The following is a 17,879-nucleotide window of genomic DNA, read 5'->3' as shown; positions in this document are numbered from 1 at the left end:
AAATGAATAACCTAATTACATAGGAGTTCGAAAGAAATCAATTACAGTTAACCTATGAACAACATGAGTTTGAACCAAGCGGTTCCACTTAGGTGGATTTTTTTTCAAAAGTAAATACTACAGTACTACACCAGTCAGTGGTTGGTTGAATCTGCAGATACAGAACCACAGATATGAAGGAACCGAGTACATGGGGGAACCACAGATACAGAGGGCCAGTATAAGTTATACTCAAATTTTCAGCTGTGCTGTGGTCGGCACCCCTAACCCCCATGTTGCTCAAGGGTCAATTGTATATTGAAATATAGTTATAAAAATATTTTTAAATTGTGATATAACAACGTGCTTTGTTATTAGTGCTTTAAATATTAATATCTATGTCTAATAACTGACATAAATTGGCAGTCACAATGAGCACAAGTGGTATTTCAAGATCTCTGCAACAACTAATACAATGGGAAAATAGCTGATTGCTATTGGTGACAAAGTCACAGGTACTGTTAGTCACCTACACTCATAATTGAAAGAAATGATAACATTCAGTTGAAGGGTAGTGAACAGAAAGATGTATTTTTTTCTCTGAAAAATTCTCAGACCCTCCCCCGCGAATTGCATGGACCCCAGAATAAGAACTTCCAGTTAGAGAACTGAAGCATTAAAGTCCTGACAGGAGAGACTGTAGAAGAGACCAACTCATTTTACAGATGAGCAAAGGTTGCTTTTGAAAGTTTGAGACAATCTTCCATTTTGTGATGTTCCTTGTAGGTTCCACTTCTCAGTATTTTGTCTTTTACCTATTGAGAAGTCAGTAGGAAAGGTAAGAGTGAAAATTTAGGGACAGGTGTCTGCTTGGCACGTGTTTAGAATTTCATCATGTATAAACTGAATATGGAGAAAAGGAAAAAATGGTCAGTCCACAATGAGCCTCACTCCTGGCCCCCTGGCTAGAGCTTGCAGGTTGTCAAATGCCCTCACCCCATACACAAAACCCCAGAAAAATCTCTTTCATCTTCCCCAAATGGGACACCCCCAAGCATTCAAAGAGGCACGTTTCTTACTTTCAGCTGATAATGAGAATGCTAAGGTGGGAAAACATAATTTAAACTTCGATAGATTCTTTGGAAGAAAGTCACACACTCCTCCATGGAAGATTTTCACTGCTTGACTCATCAAGTCACAACCACCCTTGGGATCACATAGGCTCCTGTCAGACATCCAGCAGATGTCACTGGATACCACCGCCTCAGCTTCACACTGCCTCACTCCTCATCCTTCCCCTGCCCTGTAGCCCAACAAGGCCACTCAAGCCCCCAAAAGGAACAGTAAAGTCAAATCGTCTCTACCTGTCTTCCCATGAAAGACACTACACGATTTGAAGATCTGAAAATCTTTTATATCCTTTCACACCTGGAAGATGCCCTGGAGATGATCTCCCAGGGTCACTAATGGTAATCTGGGCAGGACAATTTGTGCAAGAGCATCTGAGCCCCTACACTAAATGCCAGAAGTGCCCACCCCATGTCTCTGTGTCGGTCACAAGTACCTCCCTACATTTCCAAACAACTACGGGCAGTCATACAGACTCTGGTTGTGCTTGAGAACCACTGAATGAAAACAGAGCATAAAGAAGTTAATGAGTTCCCCAAGACATAGGGATAGCCAACTTATTGATTTATTCATAACCCCACTTACTTCCAAAAATTATTTGAATGTGTTGAATGGCCTCGTTTTTTTTGGGGGGGGGGGTGGCTTTTTATTTGTTTGTTTGTTTGCAGTACGCAGGCCTCTCACTGTCGTGGCCTCTCCCGTTGCGGAGCACAGGCTCCGGACGCGCAGGCTCAGCAGCCATGGCTCACGGGTCCAGCCGCCCCACGGCATGTGGGATCTTCCCGGACCGGGGCACGAACCCATGTCCCCTGCATCAGCAGGCAGACTCTCAACCACTGCGCCACCAGGGAAGCCCTGACCTCGTTTTTATGTGGATATAATTCTTCTTATCTTCATTTTACACTTGGGGGAATTTCCCAGTGTCACACAGCTAGAAAGTAGAGATCAGAACTCAAGCGTTTAGCACAAGTTCCACCATGTTACTCCTTCTACCACTCAGTACTGTTTGCCGGGCACCAGGCAATCCTGGGGACCACGTCAGGCCCTGGTGCTGCCCGGACACTTTGAGTCTGATAAATGTCTTCATCCTTATAGGTGCTGCAAGGAGCAGCCACATGTTTCTATGCGTTCATTGGCTTTGACATCATCGCCACCACTGGAGAGGAAGCCAAGAATCCCAACACATCCATCCCTTATGCTATCACTGCCTCCCTGGTCATCTGCCTGACAGCATATGTGTCTGTAAGTACCAAATGCTTATGTGACCCTCCTCATGGCCTTTTCATATTGGACCTTAAAATGTGGCTCTGGGACTGGGTTTCCTTCTGTCAGGAAGTAATCCTTTACTTGTGCCTTCTCGGTGTTTGTACGCATATGTTTTGTGTTGCTCCCTCTTTTTACACTGGCTCAAGCTCACCCCACCCACCAATGACAAGGAGGAAATCAGGGCTCCAAACTGGAGACAGGAGAAGCCCCAGGTCCTCACTTCAGCCATGGCCCCCGTCCCTGCTCCGTCCTATGCACAGGCTCTTGGTGTCCACTGCTGCCCACGGGATCGTGTGCAGGGAGTGGGCTGCCGTCCAAGGAGCTCAGATCACAGGCTGGCAGTAACGGGCGGGTGTGCAAGCAGAGGCACTGTGGGCCTCTGCGCGCCCTCCTCAATGCTCTTCTGTCTTCTGGGAGCTTCCCGGCAGCAAAGAGACAAGGCTCTCCCAGGGTGGGGAAAGAGAATTCATCATCCTCTAGAAATGCTTCTCCCTTAAATCTGGTGGGTTGGGGGGGGTGCAGAGTGGGAGAAGATGTAATTTCTTTCTGCTATTGCTCCCTCTTTTTACACTGGCTCAAGTTCGCCCCTTCAGGTTTCCCTGCCAAGGGAAGTCCTTAGAATGAAGCCTTCAGGCTGTCTCCTAAGGATCACGCCCCTCAGACACTCCTCACACTTCTGATGTGTCATCTCTCAGCTCCCATCCCAGAATTCCTATCACAGAAATAGTTCAGCCACATGCAACATCCCCCTCAGCCCCTGGCAGTGGAGAGGACCAGCTGGTAAGCCGACAGATGCGTGGTTACACAAACCCCCCCAAGTCCTGGGGGTCCAACTCACTTCAGCCACCACAATTATCATAGAAAGAGCCAGCAGCCGGGGTGCACGCTGTCGGCCCGGCCGCTCCTGCTGCCACAGCATGCGACAAGAACCTCTTCACAACGCCTACCAAAAAAACCGGAAAAACACCTTCAGCAACAACCTGAAGAAACCAGGCCAAGGGATCATTAAGGCAAGCTGCAAAACAGGATTGTCCTGGAAGCCAAAAGAAAACAAGAGAGCAGCACTAGATGTGGTTTGCCCACCCAAATCTTTATGGATAGGTCAGTTATCACCCCCCCAACCCCGCCCCATGCACACACATGCAACTGGCTTCATCTTATCCAACCCTGATTAGCCCTGCAGACAGAATGTTCAGGAACAGCTGGGGTTGGGGGAAGCAGGCAGGGGTAGCAGCAGAGACACTCTGCTCTGCATTCCCCCTCCCTCATAACTCCCCTCTTCCAGTAGTCAACCACTGTGGCACACACAGTAAAGTTAATAATCACAGTTCCTTCCTTAGAATAGTGCTTTATAGACTACTGAATATGTCTACGCATCTACCAACTTTTGCCCATCCTAATCTAATGTGGGCAGGAGACACTCTGAGAGTTGCTGTAAGAATCTATCCCTCTCTCCTCAGGTCTTCCCCGATGTTGCTGGGAAAGATTGTCTTTTAGGATGCGTGGGTCCTAACCATGCCTCAGGGGTTGTTTGGTCTTGTGTTGGTCAGCAGGTGCTCATCCTACCACCAGGAAAAAGTCAAATTGCTGGGCTGTGGTCATTCATCCTGCTGTCCTCCCTAGTGGCGCATGGCTTCACTGGAGGATCTTGGCTCCTGAGCAATAGGCAAAGAGGTGATCTAGAAGTGAACCACTCTCTCCTTTTCAGGCTCTGGACTCCCTCACGGATGCCAGGATTGGCCTTCACAGGCCAGGGGGCACCTGGTCTTATGACTGGCGGCTCCATCACCTGGGGCCAATTATGACGGGAGGGATGTTACAGCAGATCTATGACATGTGAGGAGAAATAGGTCCTGGTTAAGCAAAGCCATAGTGGTCTTAGAGCCCACAGTAGTACTGGATTCCATCCTGATGCCATAATTTATTTCTTGGCCTGCCTGGTTCCTGGGACTGAGCTACAGAGAGGAAATGGAGACATGAGTCCCGTCAGTTAATCGGTTGTGGATCTCCTACGCATTTATCTTTAGAGTTGTGATCTCTGGTCTTTAGGGTAAGATCTAGTACAGTTAAGATCCTGTAGGACCCTGAAAGTATAAAAGAAATGAGACTCTTGTCCATGTGGGCAGGGTGCTCATGGTCACTGCCAGGCCCTGGCTCTAGTGCCTTTGGCTGCAGCTCCTTCCATCGGATAATATCTGCCCTTCATTGAACTATCAGTGTAGCTCTGCTTTCATGGAGCTGAAACACCTGCAGACTTATCCCTCAGATACAAAAGGGTCACAGAGAGATATTGCAAATGATTTGGTCTAGTCCACTAAATTCACATGTGGGGAGAAAATACTGAGACCAAGCATTCCAAAGGCCAAATAACTGGTCTAAAGTAAAGGCAGGTGCCAAGAAGTGGCAGATCCAAGCCCCCATGCAGGACCAGGCCTCTTTCCTCTCCTATGGGACCTCCATCCATGCTTCAGACAGACCCCTCTACCTCCAGCCATGGTTCCTCTTGTTTTACAGGTGAGCATGATCTTAACTCTGATGGTGCCATATTACACAATTGACACGGAATCCCCGCTCATGGAGATGTTTGTGGCTCGTGGGTTCTATGCTGCGAAATTCATAGTGGCCATCGGGTCGGTTGCAGGACTGACAGTCAGCTTGCTGGGCTCCCTCTTTCCAATGCCGAGGGTCATTTATGCCATGGCTGGCGATGGGCTCCTTTTCAGGTAAGGGCTATGCTCGGTGGCATTTATTCTATTCTTCCATGCCTGCCCAGGGAGACTGTCACCCACTGTCAGCCTGACTGTAATTTTGATGTGAGTGCCTGTCACATAGACAATGGAACTTGTCATATATCTTGGCAAAGGGTTTGAGTGAAATTAGTTTAGGTCCCAAAACAGCCCCTCTGTTTGACCCTGGGTCCCTCAATCTAGCAAAAAAATAATATGTCCCCCCAATGGCCCCCTCCCCTCTTATTTGACATTGTATAAAGATGGTGAGTGCCAAAATGCTACATTGGGTGGCCTCCAGAAGGAAGAACCCATCCCAGGGGCATCTGAGGCTTGCCCTCACATTGAGGCCTGATGACTGCCCCCTCTGAAGCTGAAAAAGTTCACAGTTACAGTCAAAGAGAGGATAAGACCCTCTGAACAGAGCCTAGTAATAGTAGCAACAATCGCTACCATTTATTGAACATTTGTGTATCCCAGGTATATGGTATCCCATTTAGTCAGCACAATAACTCTATTTTACAGAAGAGTATACTAGATGAATATACTCAGAGAGGTTAAAAAAAAAAAAACTTGCCCCAAATCCCCCAGGTGCTGGGTGGCGGGGTCAGGATTTGAACCCAGGACTGTCTGACCCCGACAACCAGACTTTTAACCACACCAGTACACTGACACTTCCAGCCCCCTAAGCTGGCCATGAAGTAGCCTATCTGCCCATGGTACAAAGAGGATGTGGCCCCATCTCTTGGTTCCTAGTGTCTACTGTGTGAAGAGCTTACAGGGAAGGCATTCTTCAAGCGCACAAAACAAGGAGTAAACCTCCAAGGAGCTCCCAGGAGTGCAGAGGGATCCAGCTCAGGGACTTTATCTCTGCCATCCGCTGTCACATTCTGCACCGTTTCCTCCGCATACCCCCTAAGGTCACCACGAGCTGTGACCTTGGGGGAGCTGGAAAGATCAAGAAAAGGCTGACTAGCTATCTATTTTATATTTGGTAGTGTATATATGTCCATGCCACTCTCTCACTTCGTCCCAGCTTACCTTTCCCCCTCCCCGCAGCCGCATAGCACAGGGAGATCAGCTCCGTGCTTTGTGGCCACCTAGAGCGGTGGGATAGGGAGGGTGGGAGGGAGGGAGACGCAAGAGGGAAGAGATATGGGAACGTATGTATATGTGTAACTGATTCACTTTGTTATAAAGCAGAAACTAACACACCACTGTAAAGCAATTATGCTCCAATAAAGATGTAAAAAAAAAAAAAAAAGATGTTAAAAAAAAAGAAAAGGCTGACCATAATGGAGGTGTGACAACTTCACACACCCAAAAGGTTTTTCAGCTGTCAAAGAAAACCAAGAGGAAAGATGCTGGGGCTCCGAGCACAGTTTATATTCCTGTTTCATGGACTGAGTCATGGAAATAAGGGAGGAATGGAAGTGGAGGGAGGAGGGAGTGCCAGAATGAGAGAGGAGGAGGGCGGGAACCTACCTAAGCCTCCAGGAACTGCTAAAGAAGGGTGCCATTCAGTCACCCTTGTTGGTCTTCTCTATCTTCTCCTGTTAGTGAGTGGCCAGATTTAGCTTTCATCCAGGAGCACATGTTCTCAATGACTGTACTATTTTGCCAACCAAATCCCTGTACTTCTGTTGTAGAGCAAGTGCTTCTCAAGCTTTGGCATAAATCAGAATCCTCTGGAGGTTTTTTAAAGCGTAGAGTTTGTTGGGCCCCACTCCCAGAGAGTCTGACATGGTAGGTCTCAGGTAAAATCTCAGAATACATATTTCTAACAAGTTCCAAGGTGATGCTGATGCTCCACAGACCACACTTTGGGTAACACAGGTGTAGAGGACCCCCAAAGTCTGTATGACTTTGCCAAGTATCCCTTCTTCATAGCAAAGCCTATGCTTCAATTTAGATTTCTGAGAACCCCCTAGATTCAATCAATCCATCACATCACATAATGAAGTAGGAATTTTAATAAAGAAGTTTGGCTCAAACTCAAGGAATTAAAGTAAATTCTGTTTAAATTCTATTCTGGGAACCGAATCCTGGGGCAGGAATAGCAGCTGTATTTAAGGCAGTGAATCCAGAAGTAAGCTGGAGAAACAGGACCAGGAGGTGTTAAACCATGTTGAATCAATCCCCACGTGTAGCTCACCGTGAACCCTCTGCTTGCCCCTCCCTTCAGGTTCCTGGCACACGTGAGCTCCTACACAGAGACCCCAGTGGTGGCCTGCATTGTGTCGGGGTTCCTGGCGGCTCTCCTCTCCCTATTAGTCAGCCTGAGAGATCTGATTGAGATGATGTCCATCGGCACCCTCCTCGCCTACACCTTGGTCTCTGTCTGCGTCTTGCTCCTTCGATACCAACCAGAAAGTGACATTGACGGGTTTGTCAAGTTTTTGTCTCAGGAGCACACAAAGAAGAAGGAGGGCATTCTGGCTGACTGTGAGAAGGAAGTTGGCTCTCCTGTGAGTGAAGGGGAAGAGTTTTCCGGCCCAGCCACCAACACATGTGGGGCTAAGAATTTACCATCCTTGGGAGACAATGAGATGCTCATAGGGAAATCAGACAAGTCAACCTACAACGTCAACCACCCAAACTACGGCACCGTGGACGTGACCACAGGCATAGAAGCTGATGAAACTGAAAACATTTATCTCATCAAGTTAAAGAAGCTGATTGGGCCCCGTTACTACACCATGAGGATCCGGCTGGGCCTTCCAGGCAAAATGGACCGGCCCACAGCAGCTACAGGGCACACAGTGACCATCTGTGTGCTCCTGCTTTTCATCCTCATGTTCATCTTCTGCTCCTTCATCATCTTTGGTTCCGACTACATCTCAGAGCAGAGCTGGTGGGCCATCCTTCTGGTCATTCTGATGGTCCTGCTGATCAGCATCCTGGTGTTTGTGATCCTGCAGCAGCCAGAGAACCCCAAGAAGCTGCCCTATATGGCTCCCTGTCTCCCCTTTGTGCCTACCTTTGCCATGTTGGTGAACATCTATCTCATGCTAAAGCTCTCGACCATCACGTGGATCCGGTTTGCGGTCTGGTGCTTTGTGGGTAAGCAACTTCCTTTGAAGCCTTGAGAGTTCCCTTCTAAGACCTTGATCAGGCTTATCTCAAAATTACCTCCTAGCTGGACTGGGCATCACTCTTCCAAGAGAAATCTGGCTGGTTCTGTAGATCCCTACTTCCTGCTTTAGAGTCAGAAAAGCCAGTTGTGCCCTTTCTGCCTGTTATGATCTTGGTTGTTAGTTTTGAAGAATGATACTGATCAATCCATCACTTCATTGAATACTATTACTGGATGTTCTTCTTGTGGATAATTAGTATCATAGAAAGGCCACTTAAAACGAATCCACGTGTTTAGAAAGGACAAAAATAACATAAAAATGAGGGTGGGAAAGGCTGATTGGAATTCTTAGAAACTAAAAATTATGAAAATTTTTATTTATCTTACGTTCAACAAAATTAAAATAGCAATCATGCTGGGCTTCCCTGGTGGCGCAGTGGTTGAGAGTCCGCCTGCTGATGCAGGGGACACGGGTTCGTGCCTCGGTCTGGGAGGATCCCACATGCTGCGGAGCGGCTGGGCCTGTGAGCCATGGTCGCTGAGCCTGTGTGTCCAGAGCCTGTGCTCCGCAACGGGAGAGGCCACAACAGTGAGAGCCCCGCGTACCGCAAAAAAAATAATAAAATAAAATAAAATAAAATAAAATAGCAATCATGCCATGTTTTTTTAAATGAGCAAACTATGAATTAAGTATGGGGTTTTAGGCACAGTTTTTTGACAAAATTGTATCACGGCACCATTTAACAGCCCTCAGTTTTTGTTGACTTTGCAAAATATTCAAGTTTTTCATTTTTTCCCCAAGATCTTTCTTCATCCTTTGATAATCATTCTCTTGGGAAGTACCCATCATACCATCATCCTTGTTGCTTTTCTCTTCTTCTATTGATAACTGATAGGACTCTGTTGGGTCATCAACGTCCACAGCTTTGAGTGAATTACTATTGCTCTCTCTAAACTCACTTTCACTGCCTTCAGGAAGTCCTGTATCATTCCCAAGATTTCTAGTTTTCCTTTGGGATCAATTTATATTATATTCACATTACATGTTTATCCTATATGACCATCACTGATGTTTATGAAATTGCTCGGGATTGGTGCTCGTGATAACTTGAGAAGGATATTTAAGTGAAGACTAATTTTAAAGTTCCTTAGTTACTATTTTTATATTTCCTATACAACTTGGTAACCCTGGGGTCTCTGGCAACAAATACTTAGCTAAGGAGAGTCCTTAGGTGCTTTGAGGAATAGGAAAATAAAGAAAAAGTAACTCAGCCTTAAGGGAGGCAAGACAAATATGTGTGAATCAACCAGCCTGGGCAAGGCAGCATAGAGAGTCATTGAGTTGTAGCCCATCCACTCCTTGAGGTCAGGGATATGGGTGTTCAACCTGGTGACCTCTGTGCCAGAACATAGTTTGTGCTTAATAAATACTTCTCTATGATTGTAAAGTACTCTTCAGATGAAAAAAAGGAAACTTCCAGTCAGAATAGCTGGAAAGGACTTTAAGGAGGTAGAATTTGAACTGGGCCTATAAGATAGGATTTAGGTAGAGGGAGGTGGGGGGAAAACACAGTATTCAAAGGAAAGAACATATGCCTCCCAGAAAACTCCTCACATCCAAAGGCCATCCTATGCTTTCCTGTAAGCATTTTGTACCAATTTTTCACTACCCTAAGCCTCATCCCTTGTTAGACTTTAAGGGATCTCTTGAGAGGACCCCACCGACTCATCAAAGTTCTAAGCATTTATATGGTTCATTCACAGTCTCTCTTTTCTGTTTAAACATTTTCCCACTGGAACAAGAAGCTAACCAATGGAAAGATGCTATTATGGGTAGAAATGAATGAAGTGGGTAGAAATATTAGAGTCATGTATTTGTCAAATGAATGAAGGCACAGACACAAATACACATGAGTTTATTCATCTTTTCCTGGACTATTTAAGCTAGAAGAAGCCTCCAACATGCAGTACAGTGTTACCCACAGTGTGGTGACCATTCCATTGTTAATATTTGGACTGATTTTAGAGAGTATATAAATGAACTTTTTAAAATATTATATGATTATTATTCACTTTCACAAATACTAGAAAAATATATACATTCCCATGAATCTGGTGATTATTTTAAACTTTAAAAGTGAGTCAAGGAGATTCAAGATGGCGGAGAGTAGGTGGACGTGGAGTTCATCCCTCTCCACGATGTATCAGGAATACATCTGTAGATGCAACAATTCTCACAGAACACCAGCTGAAAACTAGCAGAAGACCTTGGACACTGGAAAGGACTATAAAGATCCCTGCATAACTGGGTAGGATGGAAAAAAAGAAGGGAGAAGGAGGAGGAGAGGAAGCAGGCCAGGTCCTGCACCCCAGGGAAGGGAAGCTGAAGCAGAGGAGAGAGCCCCAAATTTGGGGAAACCCCCTTTCTGATGCAGAAATAGACTGGAACAGAGGGGAAGCATTAGAGGCTGTCGGAAGAGGGTGAAGCGGTCAGTTTGTGGGAGACAGGGCAGAATGAGAAATAAACAGACGGTCCATACTGTGGCCATACGTGCCCAGGACTGGGACGTGTATTCACAGGTGTGCAAAGGGGCTGGGAGCTGGTGCGTGGGGACTGGAGAACAGGCTCAGAGGGAGAAGTGCTGTTGGCTGTGGGGAGACGGACTGAGGGGATGGGAGGGAGGAAATCTGCCTCAGGGAATGCCTAGGGAGGAAGACTGGACTGCCATGGAAGCAGGGTGCTATTGCTCAGTCACACACAGGGGGAGGAAGCACTACTGTAGCCTCTCTCTACCTACACACTGGCACCTGCCAGTGACAATAAAAAAAGCCCCCTCAGGGCTGGCCCTCATGTGCCTTACACCGGGAGGCAGAAAAGGCCCTTGCTAGGGCCATATCTCTTGCAGAAAAGGCCCTCGCTAGGGCCATATCTCTTGCACCTGTGGCCACCGGCTTCCCTGCGCATTTGGCACCCCTGGGGCTCCCATGATCCAAGCAGTCATACCACCTCTGCGCCTGGTCCTCACAGGGGCAGACCCAAGAGCTCCAAGGCAAACTCAGGACAAGACTCCTGTGGGTGGACCATGTGCAGAGCTGGGAATAAAACCAAAGCTGAACCCCAGGGATGGGGTGACTAAGGAAGAAGATGGAAAATCTTTCCACCAGCTATACAAGCTGAAGATTAAATCCCCACAATCAGTTAGGTAGACCCTGCGTCTATGGAATATCTGAGTAGACACTGAGTGTTCCCACAAATGAAAACAGTCTAGGGCTTCCCTGGTGGCACAGTGGTTGAGAATCTGCCTGCCAATGCAGGGGACACGGGTTCGAGCCCTGGTCTGGGAAGATCCCACATGCCACGGAGCAACTAAGCCCGTGCGCCACAACTACTGAGCCTGCGCGTCTGGAGCCTGTGCTCCGCCACAAGAGAAGGCCGCGACAGTGAGAGGCCCACGCACCGCGATGAAGAGTGGCCCCCACTCGCCGCAACTAGAGAAAGCCCTCGCACAGAAACGAAGACCCAACACAGCCAAAAATAAATAAATAAGTTTCTAAAAATAAAAAAAAAACAGTCTAACTCTGGCAGCTGTGGACTTTGAGGGCAGCACAAGCAGGAACTGGGCCAGATCAGAGCCTGAGTGGTCCCCACAGTGCCCACAGCAGGTCCAGAGACCAGCGCAGAGGCAGAGGAGAGCCTCCTGGGGCTGTGGCTCACAGCGTGTGCAAGGACACTTACAGCAGACACCCATGGAAACATAATTATTACTATTGACTTTATTATGTTTTGATTCATTCTGTTGTTGGTTCTAGCTTTTTTTTTGGTTTCTTTTTGTTTGTTTGTTTCTTGTTGTTTTAGGGGGGTTTTTTGTTTTGTTTTGGGATCTCTGTTTTATAACTTTAAAAAATTTTTTTATACATTTCTATTTATACTTTTTCTGTTTTCCTGTGTTTTTCCCCTTTTTATTTTATTTTATTATCTTTTTAATCATTTTTATCAGTTTGTTGTTTCCTTGCTTTATTCTTCAGTTGGCACACTGCTTTGGTTTTGTTTTAGGTTATGTGTTTTTGTTACTTTTAATCCTAATTGTTTGATTTCATTTTTGAATTCTTCTATTTGTCTGGTTGTTCTCTGGCTTTTTGTTTTATTTGGCTCTGTTTTTGTTTCTTTTATGTGTGTGTGTGTTTCCTTGTTTCTGTTTATGTTTGATTTTGTTTTCACCATTTCTCTGGGGTTTTGTTTGTCTTTTTTCTCTTTAATATATTTTCTATTTTTTTTAATATTTGTTTCTATATTGCTTTTCTGCTCTTCTGTATTCTTTCCCCTTTCTCTTTTTCTTTTTTTTTTTTTCTTAATACCATTTTTGTTGGTTTGATTTGTTTCTTTGCTTCATTCTTCAGTTGGCACTCTGCTTTGGTTTTATTTTTTGGTTTGGGGTTTTTGTCAGCTTTCTTCTTAATTGTTTGATTTTCTTCTTGGGTTCTTTTGTTTGTCTGCTTGTTTTTCTATTTGATTTATTTTGTTCTGTTTTTGTTTCTTTTGTGTGTGTGCATGTTTCCTTGTTTCTGTTTGTATGATTTTACTTTTTACCATTTGTCTGGGGTTTTGTTAGTCTTTTTTTTTTCTTAATCCCCCTTATTGCCAGGACAAGCGACTTGCGGGGTCATGGTCCCTCAACCAGAAGTCGAGCCTGAGGCTCTAGAGTGGGAGCATGGAGCCCGGGATGCTGGACCACTAGAGAATTCCTGGACCTAGGGAAGATTAATCACCAAGAGCTCTTTTGGAGGCCTCTATATGAATCCAAGACCCAGCTCCACCCAACTGCCAGCAGCTCCCAACGCTGGACGCCTCACACTAAACAACAAACAAGACAAGAACAAAAGCCCACCCATCAGCACACAGACTACTTAAAGTGCTAGTAAGCTCACAGATACCCCAAAACATACCACATGACATGGCCCTGCTCATCAGAGGGAAAATACTCAGTTCCACCCACCAGAACGCAGGCACCAGTCCCTCCCATCAGGAAGCCTACACAAGGCACTGGATCAACCCCACCACCGGAGGCAGAGAACAGAAGCAAGAGGAACTACGACCCTGCAGCCGAGGGAAAGAAGACCTCAAATACTGTAAATTAGACAAAATGAGAAGACAGAGAAATATCTTGTAGGCAAAGGAGAAAGATAAAAACCCACAAGACCAAATAAATGAAGAGGAAATAGGCAAACTACCTGAAAAAGAATTCAGAGTAATGATAGTAAAGATTATCAAAAATCTTGGAAAGAGAATAGAAAAAATACAAGAAACATTTAACAAGGACCTAGAAGGACTAAAGAGCAAACAAACAGTAATGAACAACACAATAACTGAAATTAAAAATAATTTATTTAATTTTTTAATTAAATAAAAAATAGCGGAAAACTGAGGCAGAAGAATGGATAAGTGAGCTGGAAGATAGAAAGGTGGAAATAACTGCCAGGGAGCAGAATAAAGAAAAAAGAATGAAAAGAATTGAGGACAGTCTCAGAGACCTCTCGAACAACATTAAGCGTACCAACAATGAATTATAGGCATCCCAGAAGAAGAAGAAAAAAGAAAGGGTCTGAGAAAATATTTGAAGAGATTACAGTTGAAAACTTCCCCAACATGGGAAAGGAAATAGTCAATCAAGTCCAAGACATGCAGAGAGTCCCATACAGGATAAACCCAAGGAGAAACATGCCGAGACACATATTAATCAAACTAACAGAAATTAAGCACAATGAAACAATATTAAAAGCAGCAAGGGAGGGGCTTTCCTGGTGGCGCAATGGTTGAGAGTCCGCCTGCCGATGCAGGGGACACGGGTTCATGCCCTGGTCTGGGAGGATCCCACATGCCGCGGAGCGGCTGGGCCTGTGAGTCATGGCCGCTGAGCCTGTGCATCCGGAGCCTGTGCTCCGCAACGGGAGAGGCCACAATGGTGAGAGGCCCGCGTACCGCAAAAAAAAAAAAAAAAAGTAATAAAAAAGCAGCAAGGGAAAAGCAACAAATAACATACAAGGGAATCCCCATAAGGTTAACAGCTAATCTTTCAGCAGAAACTCTACAGGCCAGAAGGGAGTGGCAAGATATATTTAAACTGATGAAAGGGAAAAACCTACAACCAAGATTACTCTACCCGGCAAGGATCTCATTCAGATTTGATGAAGAAATCAAAAGTTTTACATACAAGCAAAAGTTAAGAGAATTCAGCACCACCAAACCAGCTTTACAAAAAATGCTAAAGGAAATTCTCTAGGCAGGAAACACAAGAGAAGGAAAAGACTTACAAAAACAAATCCAAAACAGTTAAGAAAACAGTAACAGGAACATACATATCAATAATTTCCTCAAATGTAAATGGATTAAATGCCCCAACCAAAAGACACAGACTGGCTGAATGGATACAAAAACAAGACCCATATATATTTTGTCTACAAGAGACCCACTTCAGACCTAGGAACACAAACAGACTGAAAGTGAGGGGTTGGAGAAAGATATTCCATGAAAATGGAAATCAAAAGAAAGCTGGAGTAGCAATACTCATATCAGATAAAATACACTTTAAAATAAAGACTATTATAAGAGACAAGGAAGGACACTATATAATGATCAAGGGATCAATCCAAGAAGATATAACAATTGTAAATATCTATTCACCCAACACAGGAGCACCTCAATACATAAGGCAAATGCTAACAGCCATAAACAGGGAAATGAACAGTAACACAATAATAGTAGGTGACTTTAACACTCCACTTACACCAATGGACAGACCATCCAAACAGAAAATAAATAAGAAAACACAAGCTTTAAATGACACATTAGATCAGATGGACTTAACTGATATTTATAGGACATTCCATCCAAAAACAACAGAATACACTTTCTTCTCAAGTGCACACGGAACATTCTCCAGGATAGATCACACCTTGGGTCACAAATCAAGCCTCCCTAAATTTAAGAAAATTGAAATTGTATCAAGCATCTTTTCCAACCATAACACTATGAGACTAGATATCAATTACAGGAAAAAATACTGTAAAAACTACAACACATGGAGGCTAAACAATATGCTACTAAACCACAAAGGGATCACTGAGGAAATCAAAAAATACCTAGAAACAAATGACAATGAAAACACGACAACCCAAAACCTATGGGATACAGCAAAAGCAGTTCTAAGAGGGAAGTTTATAGCAATACAATCCTACCTCAAGAAATAAGAAAAATCTCAAATAAACAACCTAACCTGACACCTGAAGCAATTAGAGAAAGAACAAAAAACCACAAAGTCAGCAGAAGGAAAGAAATCATAAAGATCAGATCAGAAATAAATGAAAAAGAAATGAAGGAAACAACACCAAAGATCATTAAAACTAAAAGCTGATTCTTTGAGAAGATAAACGAAATTGATAAAACATTTTTCCAGACTCATTAGGAAAAAAAGGGAGAATACTCAAAGCAACAGAATTAGAAATGAAAAAGGAGAAGTAACAACTGACACCGCAGAAATACAAAGGGTCATGAGAGACTACTACAAGCAACTATATGCCAATAAAATGGACAACCTGGAAGAAATGGACAAATTCTTAGAAAACTACAACCTTCCAGGACTGAACCAGGAGGAAATAGAAAACATGAACAGACCAATCACAAGTCTGAAATTGAAACTGTGATTAAAAATCTTCCAACAAACAAAAGTCCACGGCCAGATGGCTTCACAGGTGAATTCTATCAAACATTTAAAAAAGAGCTAACACCTTTCCATCTCAAACTGTTCCAAAATATAGCAGAAGGAAGAACACTCCCAAACTCATCCTACGAAGCCACCATCACCCTGATACCAAAACCAGATGAGGATGTCACCAAAAAAAGAAAATTACAGGCCAATATCACTGAACATAGATGAAAAAAACCCTTAACAAATACTAGCAAACAGAATCCAACAGCACATTAAAAGGATCATACACCATGATCAAGTGGGGTTTATCCCAGGAATGCAAGGATTCTTCAATATATGCAAATCAATCAGTGTGACACACCACATTAACAAACTGAAGGATAAAAACGATATGATAATCTCAATAGATGCAGAACAAGCTTTTGACAAAATTCAACACACATTTATAATAAAAACTCTCCAGAAAGAGGGCACAGAGGAAACCTACCTCAACATAATAAACTCCATATATGACAAACCCACAGCCAAAATCATTGTCAATGGTAAAAAACTGAAAGCATTTCTTCTAAGATCGGGAACAAGACAAGGGTACCCACTCTCACCACTATTATTCAACATAGTTTGGAAGTTTTAGCCATGGTAATCAGAGAAGAAAAAGAAATAAAACGAATCCAAATTGGAAAAGAAGAAGTAAAACTGTCACTGCTTGCAGATGACATTATACTATACATATATAAACCTAAAGATGCCACCAGAAAAGTACTAGAGCTAATCAGTGAATTTGGTAAAGCAGCAGGATACAAAATTCATGCACAGAAATCTCTTGCATTCCTATACACTAACAGTGAAAACTCAGAAAGAGAAATCAAGGAAACACTCCCATTTACCACTGCAACAAAAAGAATAAAATATCTAGGAATAAACCTACCTAAGGAGGCAAAAGACCTGTATGCAGAAAACTATAAGACACTTACGAAAGAAATCAAAGCCGACACAAACAGATGGAAAGATATACCATTTTTTTGGATTGGAAGAATCAACACGTGAAAGTGACTATACTACCCAAAGCAATCTACAGATTCAATGCAATTGCTATCAAATTACCAATGGCATTTTTCACAGAACTAGAACAAAAAATTTTACAATTTGTATGGAAACACAAAAGACCTCGAATAGCAAAATCAATCTTGAGGGGAAAAAAATGGGGCTGGAGGATTCAGGCTCCCCGACTTCAGACTCTACTACAGGCTACAGTAATCAAGACAGTATGGTACTGGCACAAAAAAAGAAATGTAGATCAGTGGAACAAACTAAAAAGCCCAGAGATAAACCCACACACATATGGTTACCTTATCTTTGACAAAGGAGGCTAGAATATACAATGGAGCAAAGACAGCCTCTTCAATAAGTGGAGCTGGGAAAACTGGACAGCTACACGTAAAAGAATGAAATGAGAACACTTCCTAACACCATTCACAAAAATAAACTCAAAATGGATTAAAGACCTAAATATAAGGCCAGACACTATAAAACTCTTAGAGGAAAACATAGGCAGAACACTCTGACATAAATCGCAGCAAGATCTTTTTTGACCCACCTCCTAGAGTAATGGGAATAAAATCAAAAATAAACAAATGGGACCTAATGAAATTTAAAAGCTTTTGCACAGCAAAGGAAACCATAAACGAGACGAAAAGACAACCCTCAGAATGGGACAAAATATTTGCAAATGAAGCAACGGACAAAGGATTAATCTCCAAAATATACAAGCAGCTCATGAAGCTCAGTATCAAAAAAATAAACAACCCAGTCCAAAAATGGGCAGAAGACCTAAATAGACATTTCTCCAAGGAAGATATACAGATATACATGAAAAGCTGCTCAACATTACTAATCATTAGAGAAATGCAAATCAAAACCACAGTGAGGTATCACCTCACACTGGTCAGAATGGCCATCATCACAAAGTCTACAAACAATAAATGCTGGAGAGGGTGTGGA

At 43.7% G+C, this 17,879-nt stretch overlaps 1 protein-coding gene across 1 annotated transcript in view; it reads left to right on the top strand.

The window, feature by feature from the left end:
* The window catches only part of SLC7A14 (solute carrier family 7 member 14), a 69,078-nt gene that overhangs the window by 37,654 nt on the left and 13,545 nt on the right, over positions 1-17,879 (top strand). Inside the window, exons 4-6 of the mRNA XM_060100026.1 lie at positions 2,203-2,349; positions 4,888-5,096; positions 7,285-8,162. Coding sequence (XP_059956009.1) covers positions 2,203-2,349; positions 4,888-5,096; positions 7,285-8,162 — 1,234 coding nt within the window. The remainder of the gene's footprint in view (positions 1-2,202; positions 2,350-4,887; positions 5,097-7,284; positions 8,163-17,879) is intronic.

Source organism: Mesoplodon densirostris, chromosome 5 (assembly GCF_025265405.1).
Source record: "Mesoplodon densirostris isolate mMesDen1 chromosome 5, mMesDen1 primary haplotype, whole genome shotgun sequence".
NCBI lineage: Eukaryota > Metazoa > Chordata > Mammalia > Artiodactyla > Ziphiidae > Mesoplodon > Mesoplodon densirostris.
Note: the sequence above shows the minus strand (reverse complement) of the source record. Positions and strands in the feature narration are given on the sequence as shown.